Source organism: Girardinichthys multiradiatus, chromosome 5, assembly GCF_021462225.1.
Source record: "Girardinichthys multiradiatus isolate DD_20200921_A chromosome 5, DD_fGirMul_XY1, whole genome shotgun sequence".
NCBI classification, from domain to species: domain Eukaryota; kingdom Metazoa; phylum Chordata; class Actinopteri; order Cyprinodontiformes; family Goodeidae; genus Girardinichthys; species Girardinichthys multiradiatus.
Window position 1 is genome coordinate 12,475,690 of NC_061798.1, and position 22,889 is coordinate 12,498,578.

A 22,889-nucleotide genomic window follows, 5' to 3' on the forward strand; every position below is an offset into this window, starting at 1 on the left:
ACTGGGTCAGTGGTCCAAAGTTTTATTTCATGAAGGACAAATTTAAACAACAATCGCGTCATTTTGAAATTCAAAGGATCTTGTTTTCAGGTTGACGTTTCACTCATCTGAAACATATTTTGAGCAGTGGAGTGTAGTCGGCCTTCTGCATCACCGACGTTTAGAGAATGAAGTTTATTATTAAGACAAACCCACAACAGTAGTAAAATCCCCCAGTTTGGGGCTATAGCTATGCAGTCTCAACAAAGCCAACACACCAGTTTAGAAAGCATTTCCCAGTAAACTCGCTGTCCATTATAATGAAGCAAACAAAAGAAACTTCACACATTAACGTTGGTGCCTTGCACCCGGACATGTTCCCCCAGAGCGCCGTCACAGACAGACTACATGGATTCTCGCTGCAATGATCAGATTGAGTAGATTAAAAACAACACCAATGTATCACAGAGTTAAATCAGATATGTGCTAGTGGATAGTTTTGTGTTGCTGATTAACATGTTGAATAAAGGCGCAGGTCTGTTGTCTCTGCGATCGCTCAAGGTTGGCTTTGGATGCGTCTGCGCAGCTCCTGGGCCTTTTCCCTCAGCTCGGGCAGGCTGTCGGACTGCAGGGTCGACAGGGAGCGCTGCAGCTGCGCCCGGCTCCTCGCAGGCATGCAGTCCCACTGCTCGCTCTCTGTTAATTATCACACGCAACAATATCACAAGTCAGCTGCCAATAAGTTAAAAACATTTATAGTTGGATTCGAAATAGAGTGTACATAGAAATGCATTCCACAGTTCCTCTGGATTTATTGGTTTTGCTCCAGAAACACCACGTTTGATGTCACCCCTCAGGTTTTCTACTGAATTAAAAGTCTGAGGACTGATCAGGTTAGTCTGGGTCTGAGATGCAGCTTACTGGTTAGCCTGAGGTTTTGTCTTGTTGAAACTAGGAGTGCACCAATCGATCGGCCCTGACTTCCTTAACGTGTGAAACCGATCTCATCTAATTATCTAACCTATTGTGCAAGTTTTGTTTCTTTTTAAAATGTGAAAACTGAAAGACTAAAGGAACTGCAGTGGTCTAAACTTTTCATTTATATTTGAGAGCACTGCCTCGTGTGCAGGTAAAACAAGTTTGTATTGTTTTACGGATATTGATCAATGCTTTTTTAATAAAATTGAATTGAAAAATTGAAAGGGGTATTGTGACCTTATAGCAGTCAGTTCAAAAAATAAAATAAAATCTATTGGCCTAAATCGGAAGTGGCGGTTCAGGCTTTTTAAAGGTCGGTGATCGGTGCACCGAGAAGCATCAAGACCATTACACTTCACCAAAAGGCAACAGAACATTTTGATGTGATAAATAGTCCCAACACCAAGAAACATCCCCATAACATGATGCCTGACCCGCCATGCAACACACTATACTGCGCCGGGAATTCAGTTTTTTGGAGTCAGGTGTCAACTTGTCTGCAGAGACCAAAGACCCTAGAAAAAAACAGTGAATAAATATAAGTCAATGTGATCTTCAGCCCATGTCTTTTTTTCAGCAATGAGACTATTTAGGGGCCTCTTCCTGAACGCCTAGCTTTACATGTCATTAGCCTCTCAGTATAATTGCCTAAATCATATTTGCCAAATAATGAGTTGTGCAATTATACTGAGAGCCTCACAAAGTGTCTTCAAATTGCTACAGTACTCAAAGGTAACTGTGGATCTTCTTTGATAACCCTGGAGCTAATTATGGGCAGAGTCTTTGCCGTTTTGGTTATTCTTCAATTGATTCAACTGCTAGATTTCCATTGTGTTGTCATTTTAGCTCAGAAGTCTCATTTTCTGCAACTTTTTAAACCAAAGTGCTTCTGGAACAACCCATTTCCCTCAGATTATCTGAGAAGAATGTACTATAACCAGCATGTACAATCTGCAATTGTTCTTCCTAAATAAAGGCCACCCGTATTTTCCACAAAGTAAACGACCTCAAACACTGAACTCCGACTGTCATTTTGAACATGCGTCTCTCAATAAATGACACAGTTACACTGAATCAGCAGTATGCATGTCATGACTGTTGGGTCTATTGGTTTTCTGATGCTCTACCACATCTACTAATAAATTCTTTGAATTATAGAAATACATTTCCAACCAAAAGCAGGTTGATCTGGTTAGTGATGTTGGACTCCGAGAGAGATGAAGCTGTATGATCATCGATAGGATCATTAAATCGAGATGACATAAATGTAAGCTTTTTGCTGTGGAAAAAGACCAAATGACTCAACCTCAAACTTGTTTTGACATATCAGAATGTCCATATGTTATTATCATGAGACAATCTCATCTTTTTTTGCATTATAATTATGTCATAATCTTAGAGGTAATGAGATCTCAAGGTCATTTTTATCCTGATATAAGGAAACTCTGGACTTATCCAAGACCTTTCAAAGGCTAAAAATGTAGATTAAATGTAAAACTTTTTAAGACCCTTTGCAAACCCTGATGACTGCTTTAGATTCTCCCAGAGTGTCGTAACACTTAAGCCACTCATTCTTGCAACATCGTCCTCTCCAACATTACAATTGTTCTATGGAGAGTCGACCAATGAGTATGAGAAAGCTGCATCAAAAGACCTTTTTGAACTGGACTGGATCAGTCCGAACATTTTTACGTTCTAGAAAATGGAACATGGAGAACAGGCTGGAAACAACACAAACACTCCTTTCATACTGGTCCAGACGTAGATCCGGTAAAAGTCATTTTCATACTTCCCCGGACTGCATAGCTACCCTGGTGTTTGTATCTAAAAATAAAATGTCTGAGAGGTATTTCAAATAAATCACATCCCTTTGGAGAGACAACAAATCTGAACTTGGAGAATAAAACGTGACATAAAGACAGCATTTCATCTGTTCTCCCAAAAGGTCTGATTCAGCAATGCCTGCACACGTTAGGCAACATTTCTAACTAGCAGCCTCTGCCTACCAAGCTGGTGCCACACAGCAGCGCAATCAAATGAAATCCATTATGAGAACGAGAATCTGCCACCATCTGTCCATGCAGGGATAAATAATGTTCTATCTCACAAGATGATTATTGTTTCAACAAGGTTAAATAATGTAGACCTAAAAATGAGAAACATTACCTCAAATAGACAACCATATCGTGGTTTTAATACTGTAGAAACCTACCTCCTGTCCTCTTAACCATCAGATCCACCACAGACAAGGCCTCTGTCCTCACAGAGGAGTAGCTTTTATTTTCTGTAGAGAAAATGAAACGTATAGACTCTGTGAAATCCAAGAACATTAGACTTTCAATCAAAGCCAACCACTTTTGAATTCCTTCCTTACCTAGAGGATATGTGAGAGCAGTACAGGCCTCAGTGAGGATCTGTGATAGTGCAGTCATGTCTTTGTTACCCTTCTCAAGCAGCAGCAAACTACAGACAAAAAAAGAAAGATTTCTTTTTTTTAAGCCAGCTAATTGATTGCCATGTTGAGGATAGAAGAACATGAGCTGATTGTGTGGTCCTTACTTCTGAAAATATGCCTTCATGGCCTGAAGGACAGCAAGCTGCACCTTCCATGTGCTCAGTTTAAGCTTCCCAGACATCAGAGTACATACATCGGTCTGAAAACGTGCTGTAAACAAGCATTCATTGCCTTCACTTCAAGGTCATGTGGATCTAATGAGGAGAACAGATCTGCTGAAGGGCTGAAATGGTTACCTACACTAAACAGAATTTACCTTGGGTTTCTGGGCTTCTGGGCCAGGTCTTTCCAAGTGCCTCAAAAGCACAAAGAATAGCTTCAGTTTGTAGCTCCTTATCCTTCACGTCTTTGTCATCATCATCATCGTCGTCATCTTCTTCCATTGACCTGGGAGAGGCACCACCGCTCTCTGGACAGCTCTGTTATAAAAGCATGATATTAGGCTTTTTCTGAAGGTAAGTCTTTACTAAACAAGTCTCACGACAAACAGAAAACGTTGACCTGAACCTTCTTGATCAGAGGGAAAAGGATATCGGCCATGTCACTGAAACGGTCTTCCTGGCTGCTGTGGAGAACATCTCCAGCACAGCGCAGAGCAGCCATTTTGTAAACCAGATTCTCCTTACGACATTCTTTCAACACAACATCCAGCACCTCGGGGATGGTCGGCTGGCCGCTGCAGGGCTTTCTGAGCTCCGCGCTAAAAGCCGAAGAAGGAAGAGGCACAACTTAACAGGGAGTAGTACATTTTATTCCGCAAATAGACTCAAATTTGAGCAGTTTACCTTTATTTAACTTCTAAATACCAGAGGTAGCAATAAATTAATAACAACTACTTCTACAGAGGACAGGATTTTCATATGGAACCTAAAGGAACTTCCTCAGGAGGAAAGGAGGGAGGGTGACGGATGAATAGACAGATGGATGGATTTAGACAACGGGACAGGGACTGAAGTTTGAAACTACAAAATCTCTCTATACTCCATGCCCACCCCCACACTGGAAAATCTTAACGTCAAAGTTCCATATTTATCCAGGTCTTTTCCCAGACTGCACAGGAACCCTGGTTAGCAGGAAAATGTTCTGCAAGATGACTAACCTGCACTTGGACACCACTGATCCGATGGCTTTCAACAGCTCCTCCTGAACGAAACCAAAAGAATAACTGAATCCAGGGTTGTGTTTGGTCCAAAATAACAAGAGCAACACTGACCTTGCCAGCCCAGGTTCGCCCAGAGAGTCCCTGCATTAAAGCCGTCAGCACCAAACCAAGGTGCGGTGCCACCAATGAGCCGGTCTGTTCCTTGGCAACAGTTGCCATGGCAGCTGCACCCTGAGCCTTCATCTTCCAGGACTGAGACTGAAGGGCTTTTTGAGTGATGGTGATCAGCTCTGTCATGTAGAGCCTGATGCCCCCAAAACTCCCTGAGATCAGTGAAAAGTTTCAAAGATGAAAGGTCATTGTTATTCTGCACTTGTTGGCCTTTTCAGTTGCACCATAGTGAATATGAGCATCGGACAACTGTCTTTACTATATAGTAAAGAAGCATTGCTTCCTGGTGTGGATCTCTTATCGGAGGAATCAACTTTATTCGTTAAAAACAACAATCCCTGCCATTTACTAGACTGACTATCACCTGGGGATCTCTAACGACTTGTAGTCATTATGTGACTCACCTGGAACGTTCTCCTGCCACACCTCCGACCACAGGGTGGCATCGTGACTCTCTCCTTTCTCCTCATCAGGACCCGGCGCCTGATGCATGCCAAGGAAGGCCAGTGGCAGGGCCACGCCCGCATGGGCCTTCAGTACATCTGGACTGTAGTGGCTGATGGCGTGCAGTGTTAACGCACACAGCGACTTGTAAACAGGTTCTGGAAGCAGGAGGAAAAAAAAAAAAAAAACAGTGACGGAAACAAGGCTGGATAATATGATTTTAAAACACTTAACAGTCCAGGAGGGATTGAGTTTACATTTTGTCACATTACAACTTCAATGCATTTCACTGGGAGTCGCACATTGTAAATCTAAAGGCAAAGAATACATATTTTTACATTCTTTTTTACAGAAAAAAATATAATGCCATACTTATAAGTATGGCATTCATTTGCAATCCGATTGTCAGTTTGATTTAGGTCTTTACTTTGACTGGGCCATTCTAACAAATGAACATTGCTTTAACATGCATTCCACTTCATTGTAGCTTTGGGTTTATGTGAAGGTGAACCTCTACTCCGGTCTCAAGCCTTTACAACCCCTTACAAGTTTCCCTCCAGGTTTGTGCAGCATCCTGCTGTGTATCTCCAGTGTCTCATGGTAGATTTGCGGATGTGCCACACTCCTATTTTTGGGTGATCTTTCCACAACATTCTCCCCGAGACCTGTCTGCTCGTGTCCTTTGGTTTTCGAGAAGCTGCTCACTAATGTGACAGCTTCATAAAACTGGATTTATACAGCGAGTAATGTAGACACGCCATTCACAAAGTAAGGGACTTCTGAAGCCAAAGGGTTAGACTCAATTTTATGCAGGTTGATCAACATTATTATGCACTGTTTTGTTAGAGCCTGATAAAATACACTGAAGTTTGTGGTTGTAATGTGGCAAATTGGGAAAAACATAAAAAGGTATAAATACCTTTGCAAGGAACAATATTCTGACATTTTATACATCCTTTAAAAAACATTTAAATATAAGATATGGGTTGATATTAGTAACCCCCATATATATTTGTATGGATTAGAATAAGATTCAACTTTGTAGTTAAAGCAAACTATCTCACAGACTCACCTTCTTTCTCCAAGTACCAGTTGCTGAGCTTCAGTAGTAGTTTTTCTACACTGCTGTCCTTTGCTGCCTAATAGAGAAAATAAACATTAGCATGATAAAGTATATGACTTAGACAAAGCTTCTGTTTTAATAATATTCCTCTACGACGCCATGTCAGCAGAGGGGCTTACCCTGACTAGGTGTCCCAAAGCAAAGGCAAAGGCTTTCTGTACGACTGTGCTTCTGTCATGAATGCCGTTGAGCAGGGCACTCATCAGTTTACCTGCAGATAAAAACCATTTAGTTTGTTCAAAAGAACAGGTAACCGCATCAGATGGAGTGTTGTGTTGTACCTGAGTATGGGGTTAGGTCCTGAGGACACTGTACTGTAAGGGACACGATTACACTTGCACAGCCTCCCTGGTCAAAGAAAGCCATCACAGGTTCATTAATGTAACTGATGCCATTCTGTGCAGTGAGGAATGATCGACCGTATGTATGACTACAGGACTCTGTTTTACCTTGGTGCCCAAGCCTACTCCACTCTTCAGCAACTCGCAGAGTCTGGGAATCAGCTCTCCCAGCACAGAAACATCCAGATGCTGCAGACACTGAAAGAAGACGCATATTTACACCGCAGTGACCTGTGGAACTGTTGGTAAATGCCGAAACTTCCTAAACAACTAATAAAATGGCTTTAAAGCCTCAGCAGTGAATCAACTGAGACTATTCTGTGAGCATTTCTTGTTTTACCATGTTAACAGTCTCCATCATTGGAGAAGACTTGGCAGCACTAAGCCTTGCAGCATCCATGGCACTCTGCAGAGGAACAACGAACACATCCTCACAACATGTTTGGCTTCTGGGTAATTCACAGGCTAACTGGAAGAAGTTTACCTTTTCCTGCTCAGTGGCTCTGAGACTGAGGTAGTTGAGGACCTGAGGCTCCAGGGTGCTGAGGGCCTCCAGCAGGGCTGGAATCAGACGAGCAGCGTGAGGCTTTAGTCGGGCACCAGCTGTCTTACTAATCTTCACCAGGGTCTGAATACTGGACAAAATGATCGACAAAACAATTATATAGCAAAAACAAAATGACTAAGCTATACAGAACAAATCAACGAATACACTCAGATAGCAGGTTGGAAAAGTCCTTACTGGCTTCTGGTAATTTCATAAAGAATACTTTCAAAGAGGTGTAAATAGGCCGAATACAATTTACATTAATTCTATGATAATACATTATATTGGGTCACTGCATACACAAAGCACTGGTATGAACATGGATAAGAGAGTTTGATGTGGAAGCACTTGACAGGTCTGCACAGAGTCCTGAACTCAACCTTACAGGACACCTTTGGAATGAATAAGAGCTGAGACAGAACGCCAGGCTTCTCGTCCAACATCAGTGTCTGACCTCAAAAACGCACTTCTGGAAAGAATGGCCAAAAATTCAAATAAACCCTCTCCTGAAACTAATGGAAAGGCTTCCCAGAAGAGTTGAAGCCGTTAAAGCTGTAAAGGGTGGACAGACGTCATTTCAAACCCTATGGAGTAAGAATGGGACGTCACACAAGTCCATAAGTGTGTGAGGGCAGATGACCAAATACCAGGTCACCTCTCAGCATCAACTCAGAAAAAGTAACTTTTAATACAGATGTTGCTTAGTTCAAAGTTAATTGGCATTCATGTCGCACAAGTAAGCACATTTGCAGGGAGATATATTACCTGAGTGAGCGAACCTCTGAGACATTGCTAACAATGCCCTTTTCCAGCAGGGTGGGTAAAATCACGGCCACAGTTCTGTGGGCTGCAGAGCCAGTAGATTCACACATACGTACACACACCTACACACAGAACCGACAAGGGTGAAATACTTCTACACACAGTCAAATTGAAACATGCATGCTGGCCCGTTCTCTGACATATAACATTACCTTGCTGAGTGTTTTCAGTGTTAAGTCTGCAGCCTTTCGCACAGATTCCTAAAAGCAATTAATTTAAAGGTCAGATGAGATTAAACCATGAACCACTTGGATAAGTTCACGAGCAAGATTTATCTCTGATTGTTTTCCTCTGACCTTGATGTCATCCAGGACTCTGAACAGCGTCTCCCACATTTCTGCTAGGTGATCAATGAGGTCGTCAGCCTGACGGCCACGGATCAAGTCATTGAGGGCCAGGCAGCTGCAAGAGAAATCAGTTTAGTTTTATTCCCCTTCTTGCAGAACATAAAACCCCCTACATGCAAGTAAGAAGCTGGAGCACTTGTACCTGGACTCACGCACTCTCCAGGTGTTATTGGTCAAGTTAGAAATCACATCCTGCAGGATTTCCTTTAAATATTTATCCACCTGTGCAAACAGAAACAAACTATTCTTTACGGTTCTTCACTCCCACCCCAATGTTCCTCTGTCCTTATCTGATATTTCTGTTAACGTACAAAACTCTTGACTCTTACCAGGGTTTTATCGGTAACCAGGGCATCCCAGATGCTAGTCATAGCCTGGCGAATGCTCAGGTTTGGGTCAAACTGGTAGCGGTACAAACGAGGCACTAACTGCGGCAGGAATGGTGCCAGCTGCTCCCCGGCCTTGGCTGCGATCATGTGGAAACCGAAAGCTGCTCCCTGATAGAAAGAAAAGGTTGGATGAGGTGAGGAAGAAGAAGAAAGCCTGACAGAAGCGGTGCATGTGAACGCGAGAGAACCTGAGTGTGGTACCTTGCGTGAGTTCCACATGGCATGGTGGTTTGCCAGGTTCATGAATTTGTAGACCAGATCTGGTTGGTTCAGGTCACTGGCCAATGAGCAGAGCTCCTTGTATGTGGACAAGCTTTGACTGTAAGAATATATATTGTGTGTGAGGGGAAATACCGTTTTGAACTACACATATCATAGAATCTTATATAAGTCCTAACATTTTAGTTAAATTACCACAAAAAATGAAAAATAGAAATCTACTAATTGTGACGCAGCTCACCCATCAGGTGTCTTCCCCAAACTCTCCTCTTGAAACACCTGGGTATCCTCTGAGACCGCACGTTTCACCCTGTTTGCAAAGATAAACATTAAAACAAGCTCTCTTCTGTTCACTCTTAATTTACTGCTTAGTTCAACCATCCATGTACCTCTTGCCAGTCATAAGTGTTTCCACCAGTGTAGACACCAGTTCCTGCTGATCTGCCTCGCCCCCCATCTCATAGACGAGCCCAAGACCTTTAGATGCAACATCCTGACTCAGCTCTGAATAGAAAGGGGGGAAAAAAAAGGAAGTGGAAATGTTTGTTTTGTAATGTTACAAAGATGAAGAGAAGATCAGCTCAGAGCCATCTTTTGTCTTACCATCAGGGTCTGAGAGGACAGAGATGAAAGCGATCTGAATCTCTTTCAAATGGGACTGTAAAAGCAGAGGAAGAGATCAAAACAACCTTTAAAGCTTGTGCCCAGGTTACACACAAAGACAACAACCTTTAGTTAGTGTATTATATACGTACAGTTATTTCCTTGTGCTGGCTGAGTTTTTTGACGAGGGAGAGCAGCCAGATGCAGGCAGCCTGCCGCACATGAGGGTTCTGGCTCGGTATATACCTGGACAGGATGGAGTTAAGGACCCAAGGAACCACATCGTTTCTTTTAACATCTGAAATAGGTTGGAAGAAAATGGAAATATAAGAAAGGCATTCCACAATGAAATTAAAATAGGTAATCATATACAAGCTTGCAATGAAAAGATACTTTCTTTTACATAACCAGCTATGAAAGGCTACATAACAAAAAAAGCATCATTATGCAACTCCCTGTAATAAAGTGACAGCAGTAGTTCTCTTTGTGGCTCTGTTAAAGAAAGAAAAATAGTTGCGCGGCGCTGATGGTGTAGGAGTTAAGGGCGCGACCATGTACGGAGGCTACAGTCCTCGAGGCGGCTGTCCCGGGTTCGAGTGTTGGAATCTCTGCCCCTCTCTCTACCCCCTTTCCTGTCTACCTACTGTCAAAAATAAAGGCCACTAGTGCCGAAAAAAAAGAAAGAAAAATAGTTAAAACCGAGAAAAGCGAGGCCAGATTTTTTTAGACCGGACCAAACAAAGTCATGCAGTTGCAACAGATCATTTCGGGGGCTGTATTGCACCGATCAAGAAGAAAAAAAGCAGGAAAAAGAAAGTCTGTCTCATCGGGGTTCTGTTGCTGCTTCGGTGTTTAAATGTAGTTGTGCATCTGCACCTCTTCACTACTCCATATAATCCAAAAGACATTTTCAAACTCTTTCGTCTTCGGATTTGTGCCCCGACTTTTCCCTCTTCTTCCTCTACTCAAATGTGCTGCTCTTACGTGACATCGTCTCTTCTTTCTTTTGGTACGACGTCTCGGCACACATTCACACTGCAAGTGAACCGCTCCAGGGTCTGGATAAACTGGGCCGAGACCGGCAGTTGTAACCTTGCCAGGGTACGGCTCTCTGGTCCGTTTCATGGTGCGGGGTGGGTTCACAGCGGGTAACCCGTTCCAGGAACCAGACTCTGGCACGGCACAAAGCGTTCCAAAGGTTTGGTGTGAAAGCACCGTGAATGTGTTTTCACACTAAACCAGGTTAGGTCCAACTAAGAGAGAAATCAGGTTTTTGGACTGTTGATAGGTCCTTTCCACAAAGGAGAGACAAGCAAAACAGAAAAAGCCAGATGTGGTGTATGCAAAAACAAAATGAAATACAGAAATACTATATAGATGGAGAGCAGCACAAAAAAGAAGCAGGGTGAGAAAAGATAGAAGTGTTTAACCTGGATCTGTCTGACCTGTCTGTGAATCACAGCCATAAGGAAGTCTAAACACCTCCTGGGTGAAAGAAACCTTTTTTTACATTTAAACATCACGATGGTCAACCTTGAAAACAACTTTAAAGGACTAAATTTATTCAGTAAAATGAACATTCATCCTAAGTGTTTTATGTATTTCAGTCATTGCTTGTTTTGAGTCCCCAAATCCCCAAAAAGCAGCTGGGTCAGTCCTCGACGCGGCCATCCTGGGTTCGAGTCCCAACCCCAGAGACCTGTGCAGCATGTCTTCCCCCTCTCTCCACCCCACTTCCTGGCCGCCTACTTTGAAAAACCGGAAAAAAGGGCAGATGCCCTCGAGTTTCTATGTTGTACTTTTAAAAATGCGAAAGAAACAACGGACTGGTCCTGCCTCATTGCCACAGTTATTACTGGGCAGCCAATATCCATTCCTTATACTGCTGATCACAATCCAGAGAGGTCCTACCAGTTTACTGACAAAAGTCAGTAAACACTCACTGTGTGGAGGGCTGTACTGGTCCTCAGTGCAGGTCCATGGGTCTCGGGCGGCTCCAGAACAGGTTCCTATAGCAGCGCTGGTGATGGCCTCTCCAACTGTGAACTGCAGCTCCACCTGCTTGGCCTGAAAAGTCAAAAGCAGAGTGAGGTCTGTTGTTGCTAATAAACTATTAGTATATGATGGCTTCCCAGCAGGTTTAGTAGTACTTTTAATAGCGTACTTTCTTATCTGTGCCAGCAAAACCACTTCTCAGTTAACTCTACACAGGCTGATGCATCATTCAGATATAGCAAAGTTTCAAATTCAACTTGGCCACTTCCACATAGGTCGGTGTGATATTAATCCGTAATTAGTTAAGGTGATAGTTTTGAAGGCGACATGATATTTATGGACTTCACACCTATAATGCTGATGAAGAGGTGACCGTTTAAATCCTACATCAACAATGAGGGATGAGACAGCAGTAAAACATGGAGATTAATCACCAACGACTAGTCTGTATTTAACATGCTGCCATACTCTCCTACAAACACCATGTAAAAACCTGCATTTTTCCCATGCAAGCATACATTCCAGACCAGTTTAATATTGGTTGGAGAACCCGTGGACATGTGAATCTCTGTAGTGTCCTGTTCAAGCCTAATGCTGCTGTTATTCAGCATCTTTCACACCTCCACCGAATCCATGAGACCCTGCAGCAGCTTCTTCTGGTGTGGAAAGTCAGTGTCTCCCACCGGTAGATAACCCAAGGTTGTAATGGATCGTTCCTTCATCTGGAAAACGAGTGGGAAGCGACACGGATAAAATCGATGAGAGTAACAACACAGCAAATCGGAGATGTCAGGACTCAGTTTACCTTTATGCTCTCTTTGCCAGAAGTGATGCGAGCCAGCAGGTTTTCCACGATGGAGAGTTTGGTGAAACCCTCTCCCTCTGCAGGGATCAGCAGGGTGCCGTTCCGCCCAATTTCTCCCAGAGCTGTGCAGGCTGCTACGGTCAACATGGCACTGCTGCTGTCCAGGAAAGACCCTGGATGTAAATCACTTCAGTGAGGAAAATATCCAACACACACTAATTATACAACTTTCCTGTGTTTTTGTAGAAACGCCAAATGTTACGAAGAAGACATACTTGATCCAAAAAATGTTTGCTGTACTTCAGTGAAATATTCTCTAAAACAATGTAAAATATTTACATACCGATTGTTTTAGTAGCCATGGAAACTAGTTTGTCATCATCCTGGGAAGTGATGCTCATCTCTTCCCCTTTGTTTTGTGTTGACTCACAAGAGGCAATGACTTTCTTTCTGCTCAGATTCCTTCCAACCATGTAGCCCAGAGCCAAGATGGCGCCATGCTGAGTCTCAGGACTCTGAAATCCAACCCATAAAACAAATGTTAACTCTGGAAAAATACTGCAAGCTCATGAAACCAATAAACACAAGACAACGTGGCATACATGGTTGTCTTTAGTGATTTTGACCAGATTCTGCACGGCCGTCTGCAGCTCGTTGCCAGTCATGGTGGAGATGACCAAAGCGTAAAGCTGGGCGGCGAGTTCCCTCATGTCCTCCTTGTTTGTGTTCATTAGACTCTGAAAAGGGAAAAAAAAAAAATGTGATTACAGCCGGTTTGTGTGAAGTGTGCAATAAATTCCAGATTTTACTATTTTAAGAGACTGGAAAAGTACTGTACATGAAATAAAACTCACTTTAATCCAGTCTATTTTATCAGCAAATCTCGGGGCGAGTTTCTCTGGGCATACAGACACCACCTCCAGTAAACAGTACATGACTGGGATTCCTGCAAGGACATTTAGATGAAGATGCATATAACTACATTCTAGCTGAAACAAATCACAAATATTAAATATTTGTGATGGTATTAGTCTTAAAACTGAAAATAATTTAAGGTGTAAAGGAGAAGGTAGAAGCATTCTCATTTAGGTAACTCATAAATCAGTCTCTCACCTCCCACAGCAGAGACCAGCTGCTGCAGGAGATCCATGTACACATGTACGGGATTTGCCTCCAGACCCTTTGGCACCGAGGGCTGGGGTTCAGCTGAGAGCAGTGTGTGGACGTAGCGACCGATGGCAGGAGCGTCATCCTGCATGTCCAGCAAGCGGGTGGACATGGGCGTGGCACCAGCGCTGTGGGCCAGACACATCCTCAGGTACAACATTATCTAGAAAGGCACGAGGAACACATCAAAATGACAGGGTGTGAATTTATTTAGTTTGCAGAGTCTTCTGAGTTTAGCTGCTAACAATTCAAAAAAAATTATTTACCTCTCCAAATGCAGATGGGTTGAAAGGAATTGTAGAGGTTCCAACAATATACTTTGCGGGGGTTTTAATCCTCTGAGCTGCCTACAAAATGACAAGAATATAAAGTAAGCCAATCATTATTTCTTGAGTATAAAGGTAACAATGTATTCCAGGTGTATATCTGTAAAATGTTCCGAGCCCCTACCTTTTCCTGGATATAGGCGACCATGTCAGGAAAGGACGGCATTGGCTTTGGTCCCTCCTTCTCCGAGTTCTTTGTAGGAAAAGCCCTCAGCACCCGTTGGGCCTCTGCAGACACTTCCTCTCTTCTAAAACACAGAGAATAAATAAATCTAAAGTGCCAAGTACACTACAGACATACTTATTTCAATTTAGCCATTAACTTTCTCTTTCTGTTATAAATAAATAAAACGTTCCATAAAATACTGTCATTTCGTTATGGTGTTTATAGGGTTACTGAGTCTCTTTTAACTTACGGGTCTCCAGCAGCCAGCAGCAGCAGGTATCTTGATGGCACGTGGTCAGGAGCAAATACCGTACTGGCGAACTTCATGGCTACCTGTCGGACTTGCACCTCCGGCTGCAGCGAAACAACAAGCAGCATTCTTTCCTCCCCATTTCTGCCTACTTAGCTTGTTTAACACATCTTACAGTTAGGGGGGAACCCAGTTCTCTTCTTGCTGTGGTGCACTTACCTTTGAAATGTATGCAGCCACCAGGGCTTCCATTAGATTCAGCAGCGCCCCCTGCAGGTTGGCATAAGCTCCAACCATCATTGATAAAGCTTCTTGAATGGCAAGGCGAACATCCGCCTCCTCCTGAGGAAGCAGGCATATAATCTTACAGAAACGTACCAAAGTGTGTTCGGCTCCTACTTTTCCAAAAATGTGTTCAACCGACCTTACACATGGACTCAAAAAACTGCTGCACAAGAGCAATATCCTTGGTGAAAAGCTGAGGCATGCGACTGAAACAGAAAAAAATAAGTGTTAAATTGTTTTTATATTGTGCCCAACAGGTAAGATTAATGGGGGGGGGGAGGGGTTACATAGTACCTTGAGAGCTTTCCAACAGCAGAGTAGGCAACACACAATAACTTAGGGTCCTGCATAGAGAGATGTTGTGAGAGACCATAGACACCAACTTAAAGAACTGCCACTGAGGTACATATTAGAGATGCACCAAGAAATCGGCTTATGACCAAAATCTGATTTGGACTAATTTGGACTTGACTAGAATGAACAATCAGACGGTTGAAACACTCGTCAACAACAAACACTCCTCTGACTAGAAGAAGTTGTTTCCAAGGGAAGATGACTCAAAGTGAGCCATTTTCAGTATCGGTCAAGTGTTTAAAAAGTAAGTCAGCAAAAGGTAATACAATTTATAAAAGAAACTGGATTTTCTACAGAGGCTTGTCAGAGATTCATCCAGGTTGCTGCAAAAGAGTTCAACTTCAGTTGAAAACAGGAAGGCTGAACACGTTGCAGCAAAAAAGCACTGTTTTATCGATCTGAAGAGTCCGATTCTGTGTGCCAATAAACAGGTTGGATTTCGAAATGTCGGTCGACTTAACAGCTAACTCTACAAAGAATGTAAACAGAGACTGATGTTTGCGGTTAGTTAGACTGATGTTTGCGGTTAGTTATGCTAACAGGCTAACAGGCAATACACGATGTAAAAAGAGTTTAAAATGTCCCATCTGTAATGATTTTGTCTGTGTTTTAAAATAATATTAAAATTCCTGTTTAATTACAGAGCTGTGTAACATCAACTGCTCTCTCTGCCTCATACACGGCATCAGAGAGATTTAAACAACGACTGAATATTTCTTAAGGGGTTACAATAAATATATAAATGACTAAACAGTTTAATACATCAGAGCCTTTTGCTTTCAAACATCAAGTTGGACAAAGTAAACTATTTTAATTTGGTGCACTTTAATATTTTGAGATGTGCAAAAAACAGCAAAAAGGGGACAGTCTATTAAGGTAATATGAACTCATTTTGTTGGTTCTATTTGCACAGATAAATCTGCTCCATTACTTGTTTTGAGAGAATCATTTTTATTTCACTATAAATATTTAGCTTTAAGACAGTTACATTTTCAATTCAATACAAAATCTCCAGTCGGTGCATCTCTGAGTTGTATTTGCAGTTTAAATACCTCTTTGTATTCGTTAATAAGCTTCGTCAGACCATTGAGCAGCATTAGTCCTAAAGGCTTGTTGGTGTCAGGGCAACTGTACAGAAAAAAAAAATACAATTAGCCTTTATTGATGAGAGGAAATACGGGTCAGCTGTTTAGAAATAAAGGAATGAGTGTATCTGCCTTACACCATGCAGATGTGATGGACAAACTGTAAGGTGAGAGACAGCAGTTTGTTGTTGGTGTTGGCTCCAAACAGACCGTCATAAACGACCTGCAGCACAAAGCAAACCAGAAAGGACATCAGTACAAAGAAAAGAAGTCATAAGGCCATTGCAGAAACAGCAGCAGACGTTCTGAAGACTGACGGTCTGAAAAAAAGAGTCAGTACGACCTGGATATTTGCTGGGAAGCACTCTGCTGCCAGGCGAGAGCGTAGAAGATGTGGTAGGATCTTCAGTTTGACTCTAGTGCTCACTGGCTCGTGTTTCAGTTCTTGTTTAACATTTCCACCCTGCAGACCAAATCAGAACATTTAACCATGCTTTAAATTTGTGCAAAAATCTCTCATTTCTCTTTCAGTGGATTTTAAATGAAATGTAAAGCTTACAAACCTTTGTTTTAAGAGGAACATCTCCCAGATACACCTTGAACAACTTGTTGATAATTAAAGGGCTGTTCCAGTCAATTATGCTGCAATAAAAATGACATTAGTAACGGAAAACAGGAGACAGAAAAAAAGGATTTTTACATCCTTTCCTGTTATTGTTTAAACATTTGACTTATAAATGAAAAAGTCTACCTCTGTTTGCTCCTCAGCTCCAGATCAGCTGCAGTAGCAACACTGTGTCTGGTGTCGCTTGAAGCCACCGCCAAATGAACCACTGTCTCCACCTCTGGCACCTGCTTGGCCTCAATGAACTTCACTATGCCCAGCTTACACTGTCGCAATAACAACAAGCAACCACTTAGTTATAGACAGAAACCTGTCTTTACTGGCTAAGCTAAAATTATGATTAAACTGAAAGAAGATCCACCAGGAAGCTTAATCTAGCGAGGACAGAACTGGAACCAGATATTTATATGCACCGTATGAAAAGACTCAGTCCACCCCCCCACTGTCTGTCATGGAATCAGAGTAAACTTTGTTTAAGGCCAGTTAGGATTACGGAAATACATTTATTATTTTAGTACCATCTAAATTTGACAGTCACACAGACTCTCTCAGTATTTGGTGGCATTTCCTTTAAACTGTATGACTTGAGCCAAACATTTGGAGCATCCTTCCATAAGCTTCTCACAATATTGTTCTGGAATTTGGCCTCCATTCCTTCAGGCAGAAGCTCAGCCCAAAACCTTTCTTTGGGACTGAGATCAGGGCTTTGCAACGGTCACAGTCATCCTTAGGATCTGTGGCAAATATCTTATTTCAACTGTGAACAAGTAATCTGCTGGGACGGACCAAATCTAATCATATAAATGAGTTATTGTACCTGTTCTAGCTGCTCTGCATTCCACTGGGCTTCTCCAATCACCCTCTTTGCAGCATAGACACTCATCCCCGGGGGAGGCTGAGGAAGACCCTGCCCGCCCCCAGTAGCTGCCCCATCCGATGAACTTCCCTGGGAAGAGGATGGCGCAGGCCGAGTGGGAGACTCATTCAGCACAAACCTGAATGATATGAAAGAAAGAATGCTCCAGTTCATCCAAATAATTAACGCACTGCACCAACAAGAGGGGAACTCACCCATAAGGCATGAGCAAAACATCTAGCATGAACTCTAGAAGAAGGTGCATCATCTTTGGCCTCTCAGTTAAGTTGAATGGAGACACTCTTTTGGATGGGTCTGCAGGATACTTCATGTGGTAAAGAGTGGGGATCAGCAGGTGCATGAGGCTGAAAACACAAAGATAAAATGGAGAGGAAACAAAGTCTGATTTCTGTATGAAAACAAGAAAACTTTAAACGATTCAACCAAAAAAACCTGTTAGTGGGAAAAGTATAAAGAAAATAAAAAGGTGCAATAATATGGTTGCATAAGTGTGCAGTTTGTTGGCTGGAGTTTTGCAGCATCCAACATCTTGAGTTGAGAATAATAACCACTCTACCGTCCAATGGTTCTCTGAATCTGACAGATTGTGAAGACATCTTTTGTCCACAGCTCTGTTCAGCTGATTTAGCTCTGGACTATAGCTAAGCCACTCCAAAATCTTACATTTCCTCTAGTGCATCATTGTTTTGTTTTGGGCTCACCGTGATGTTGAAAATATTTTTTTGAAGACCCTTAATCGGCAGCTTTCTAGCACACACCTGAAGGTTTTAGGTCAAAATTGACTGATATTTATAACAATTCAGGATTTCGTTCATTTGGACAAAAAAAAAATGTTTCCATCTGAAGACAAGTAGCCCCACAGCATAATGCTGCCACATTATAGTGTGTATGGTGTTTTTCTGGTGATACACACTGTTGTTTTTTTTGTAAGGGCTACCTGACCAGAACCTTTATTTGTCATTTCATTTGTTTTAAAACAAAAAAACATCCAGTTTTTGTAATGTCACAGTTGTAGCTTCTCTGTAAACTACGGTCATAGCTAACAGATGCAGATGTCCGTAAAACCCAACCAGATGAATCAGATTCACTATAATTCATCGCCCGTGTGTCCTTACGAAGACCGAATGCTAAAACTGAATCAAAAGGTATTCATTTAATGTTGTGCACAAATATGCACTTTCCTCCTCATTGATTTTTTTTTTTTTCCCCAGTGTGCCATGTACAGGATATACAGTACTTAAAATGTGGAAACGTTCTGACATGATTCTTTTAAAAACCTAGTGCTTCTAACAGAGGTGTGTAATAGTAGTGCACAGGGTAGGTGTGTGAGAATATACGTCCCCTCACCTGTCCTGTTGAGGCTGTGGCTTGCCTTCCATGGCAGTGATGAGGGTTGGGGCCAGCTCACACTGTTTCGCCACCTCTAGGCGAGGGTAGCCCATTTTAATGTAGATGATGGTGAAATTCTGGTGAAAGATAAAGCCCAACCCATTTTTATTTTATGTAGCAGATTTATTTTGCTTAAATCCCACTGTGGCAGAAGTCAAATCTGATTGTACTGTGTACAGTAAGTGCAACAAATTACTGATCCTGGTAGGCAGTCATACGTTTACTTTAATTCATTAGGTAATACTGGCTCTTTAAGTGTTTAATCATGTGATATTTTACTTAACTGAAGAGTGACTAAAGTCAACATGAACAATAAATATCTTCTCTAGGGGTGCACCGCACCGATGGGAGTTTTCTGGCCAATCACTGATCTTTAAAAAGCCTGATTCAGATTTTGGCCGATACCGATCTTTTTTGTAAAACCAACATTGTCAGGTGTTATAAGGTCGCAATACACCTTCAATGTCAGTCAGTCAGCCCTCTCTCACAGCAGAGCATCAGGGGACAGGGGCTGATTTTCAGACCTTTGCGGAGGTGGAAAAGATCGGTGGATAAGATCAGTTTCACGCGTAAGTATCAGCCAATCGCATATCACCCAAAACTAAGGAAATCTGCCGGCCAATATATCGGTGCAACCCCTAATCCTCTCCCATAAGGCAAACTCTGTAATTAAAATCTTACTGTAACAAAAGAAGCAGCTGCAGGGTCCTGGTACTGCACCAGCAGTGTCTCCACCGGTAGCTGAATCTTTGGTCGGCTTTTTATCCTCTTGTTGAGGTGAACCAACAATTCCATCACCTAGTGGCAGAGACATTTCTTAGTGCAGTTTCATGAAATCGATGCGTTAATAAATACTGAACAGAGACAGATGTAAGGCCTGTGAAGCAGTCCGTGAGCTGTTCAAAGTACCATTTTGTTACTTTAATGTGGCATTAAATCCACAAACTTGAATATATTTTATGGGAATTTTATGTGACGGACTAATACAAAGAAGTGCATAATTGTTAAGTAAAAGCAAAACAGTTTTAAAGCTTCAATAGAAATTAAATTTCTAAAAATGGAACGTATTTGTATTTAGCCCACTTTTCTCTGATACCTTTAGAGAAAACCTTGTGCCACCAGTGGAGTTCTGAAGCCACATAATTAATAAACGTGGTCCAACTATCTTATTTATCTAATTTATTGCGTTTTTGTGTGTATGGTAGATCTATAAGGTCTTCATCCCAGTTTTTAATGACCCTTGTGTAAACACTGGGGTGACCGGGTGTTCTCAGTAGCAACTCCTAGACTCTGGAACCAGCTCCCTCCAGATCTACGCTCTTATCACTGGCCTGGGCCTTTTTAAATCTAAATGTAAAACATTTTTATTCAGAAAGGCTTTTAATATCCAGTAGCATAATGGCATTTTATACCACTTTCCTTACTGTTATTGTTATTCTTGTTTTTGGTTGTTTGATGTTTTACGTATGGCACAACTGCTAACCTACCACAACACAACCATCCACTTAAACTGGCAAGGAGAGTATTAATTAGGAAGGAACAAAAACAGCCCGATGATTATTTTGGAGGAGCTACAGAGATCCCCCATTCCAGATGGGACAATCTTTCGACACTGCAACTATCAGCCATGCACTCCACAAATGGTAAATAAATGGACTGAACTTATGTAGCGGTTTTTCCAGTCATACAGACCACTCAAAGCGCTTTACACTAGCGCCACATTCACCCAATCGCACTCACTAACGCTCACACATTCATACACCGATTACGCAGATCGGTAGGCAACTTGAGGTTAAGTGCCTTGCCCAGGGGCATATCGACATATGGCAGGAGGAAGCTGGAATCGAACCAGACGCCTACTCTTCCTACTGAACCACAGTCCCTCAAATCTGGCTTTCATGGAAGGGCAGCAAGAAGAAAACCAATTAAAAGTCCAGTTTGTAAATTTCCACATTTCTACAAACCTGAAAAAAGTGGAAATAAATGCCCAGATTACCCCATGCTGCACAGACACTTCTTTTCATCAAGAACAAGGAAAGTGGTCAGCGTTAATACCAAGATAAATTGAGCTAAAGAGGGCAATAATGGAAGAAAACCTGTTAGAGGCTGCAGAATACTTGAGACTTGGGGTTGAGGTTCACCTTCCAGCAGAACGAAGGCCCACAACATACAGCTAGAGCTAGAGTGGACCAGGTATGATCAAAGCATACTTGTATGATAGAATGGTGCAGTCGAAGACCAGACCTAAATCCAATTGAGAATTTCTGGGAAGAAATTCGATTCACCCACTACACGCATAAAAACTATTGGAGCCACACTCCAAAGGACTTGCAGCTATAACTGCAGTGTGGGATGGTTCTGTGCAGTACTGAGTCAGTGGAGCTGAACACAAATGCATGCCACACTTTTCAGATTGTATTCGTAATATCTCCCTATCCTTCCATTCTACGGTTGTTATATGATACAGTGATACATTACCTTTGTGACACAAGATTTTGAATGCTAATTTAGCTGATGTTTAACGTACAGTATGATGGTATGAAACTGTCAATCACTACTTATTTAGATGAGAGTATAATAATTCTCACCTTCTTTCGCACCCCCTCCTGAACACTGGAGAGTTTGAGAAGAACTGGTGGTAGAAACTTGGAGATGATGTCCTGAAGCTGTTCATCAGTCTCTGCATGGCCCAGGCGAAGGAAAACACGTTCCAATTGATCTAATGAAACACATTTTTACATCACTACCACACTAAATGAAGACATCAGCAGCTCCAACTGCACAGTATCTTTCAATTTTAATACGAGACTTTAACCCATTGGGTGCCTGCAAATACCCTCTGGGCTACAATGCACCATGTTAAGTCATTATGGAAGAAGGCATGTTGTCCCAGTTTGGCCGATGAGCTCAACCGGTCGGCTGCTGCAAACATAACCCAGACATGCCTTCCTTCCCCAGGCTTAGCTCCCCCAGCTGCTAGCAACAAATGACAAGACAGTCCACGCAGTTCATCATTTCATTTTTCAATTAGCCTACAGTAGCAGATTTTTTTTTTTTTAAGTAGTGACAGCCCCGTGTAATTAATCCTAAATATCACAAACGTCCGAGGTGCAAATCTCCACTTTAAGGGTTTGTTGAACAGAAATAAACGAAGAGCCGAGGGGACAGTTTCATTTTGACAATGACTGGGCAAACGGCCTCTTGACGTTAGCACCTGAACTAGCTGAGCAGCTAGCTAGCATGTTCCCAACCTAGTTTTAAACTCAATTTGGCGTTATCATCATTTAATAAACGGCCCTACTAGCAGGGCGGGCAAAGAATATCAGTACATCTGTTTCTGGCAAGCAACAATAGGACATTTGAGAAGATGTGAAGCGTTAAGAAGGCAGAAAGAAACTTACTGAGTTCATCCTGGGCAGCCATGTTTGCACCAAGTCATCAGCAACCCTCCCAGTTGACAGAGTACCGCTGCTCTGGAGTGCCAAAAGTGTCACGACGTAATACTTAAATTGATAAGAGTTATTATAAAACAATTATATATTTTATACTATGTATGTTATTAATAAATTACTAATACTACATAATTGAATTACAATAACTACAAATAAATACATTTGATAAATAAATGGATTATTATGTGGTAATAATTATTTAGTTGCTTGGATAGATATTTAAATGTAAAAATGTTGTAAGTAAATTTGAAAGTTTTTATATGTTAAAACCATAGAAAACTATTTCAGTGTTTCTTTGTTAATTCCTGTGCTGCCATGCATTATGAAGTACTTTAAACTGTCACTCCATCCATCCATCCATCCATCCATCCATCCATCCATCCATTGTCTTTTGTTATTATACATTTCTCTCCCAAGCAACACTCTGAAGCTCATTTTAGGGAATCCCAGTTGTTTTAAGGTCAGAAGGGCTATATAGACCCTCAGGCATGTTCTGGGTCTGCCTCAGGGTCTTCTCTCAATGGGAGTATGTG

At 41.9% G+C, this 22,889-nt stretch overlaps 1 protein-coding gene across 2 annotated transcripts; it reads right to left on the bottom strand.

The window, feature by feature from the left end:
• Positions 1-6: 6 nt before the first annotated feature.
• Positions 7-22,371, bottom strand: ecpas (Ecm29 proteasome adaptor and scaffold). 2 transcript variants are annotated; one of them, XM_047365062.1, is made up of 49 exons: positions 22,306-22,371; positions 21,493-21,623; positions 19,586-19,702; positions 18,863-18,981; positions 17,710-17,859; positions 17,456-17,633; positions 16,765-16,904; positions 16,577-16,655; positions 16,357-16,476; positions 16,151-16,236; positions 15,981-16,056; positions 14,869-14,918; positions 14,714-14,780; positions 14,509-14,631; positions 14,290-14,393; positions 13,998-14,121; positions 13,814-13,894; positions 13,494-13,710; positions 13,235-13,326; positions 12,983-13,117; positions 12,724-12,895; positions 12,381-12,553; positions 12,196-12,297; positions 11,524-11,647; positions 9,733-9,878; positions 9,581-9,635; positions 9,367-9,481; positions 9,219-9,287; positions 8,960-9,077; positions 8,699-8,866; positions 8,512-8,591; positions 8,319-8,424; positions 8,175-8,222; positions 7,966-8,084; positions 7,138-7,288; positions 6,994-7,059; positions 6,762-6,851; positions 6,594-6,660; positions 6,432-6,523; positions 6,262-6,328; positions 5,150-5,347; positions 4,686-4,897; positions 4,572-4,615; positions 3,980-4,172; positions 3,729-3,891; positions 3,517-3,622; positions 3,332-3,420; positions 3,170-3,241; positions 7-675 (listed from the first exon to the last, which is right to left on the bottom strand). In XM_047365062.1, the coding sequence occupies exons 1-49, from the start codon at positions 22,325-22,327 to the stop codon at positions 536-538; spliced, it is 5,556 nt and encodes a 1,851-aa protein (XP_047221018.1). In that variant the 5' UTR covers positions 22,328-22,371; the 3' UTR covers positions 7-535. The 2 variants fall into 2 exon arrangements, with proteins under 2 accessions (XP_047221018.1, XP_047221017.1); XM_047365061.1 differs by having other exon boundaries at positions 3,974-4,172.
• Between the last annotated feature and the right edge of the window lie 518 nt (positions 22,372-22,889).

What these genes read in the sequence shown, in the direction of transcription:
- ecpas (XM_047365061.1), bottom strand. Translation starts at nt 22,327, where the DNA reads ATGGCTGCCCAGGATGAACTCA. An exon ending in CAGCTGCTTCTTTTGTTACA is followed by an intron (nt 18,982 to 19,585) that starts GTAAGATTTTAA and finishes ATCTTTCACCAG; the next exon opens with AATTTCACCATCATCTACAT. An exon ending in CCAGTACAGCCCTCCACACA is followed by an intron (nt 9,879 to 11,523) that starts GTGAGTGTTTAC and finishes AACCTATTTCAG; the next exon opens with ATGTTAAAAGAAACGATGTG.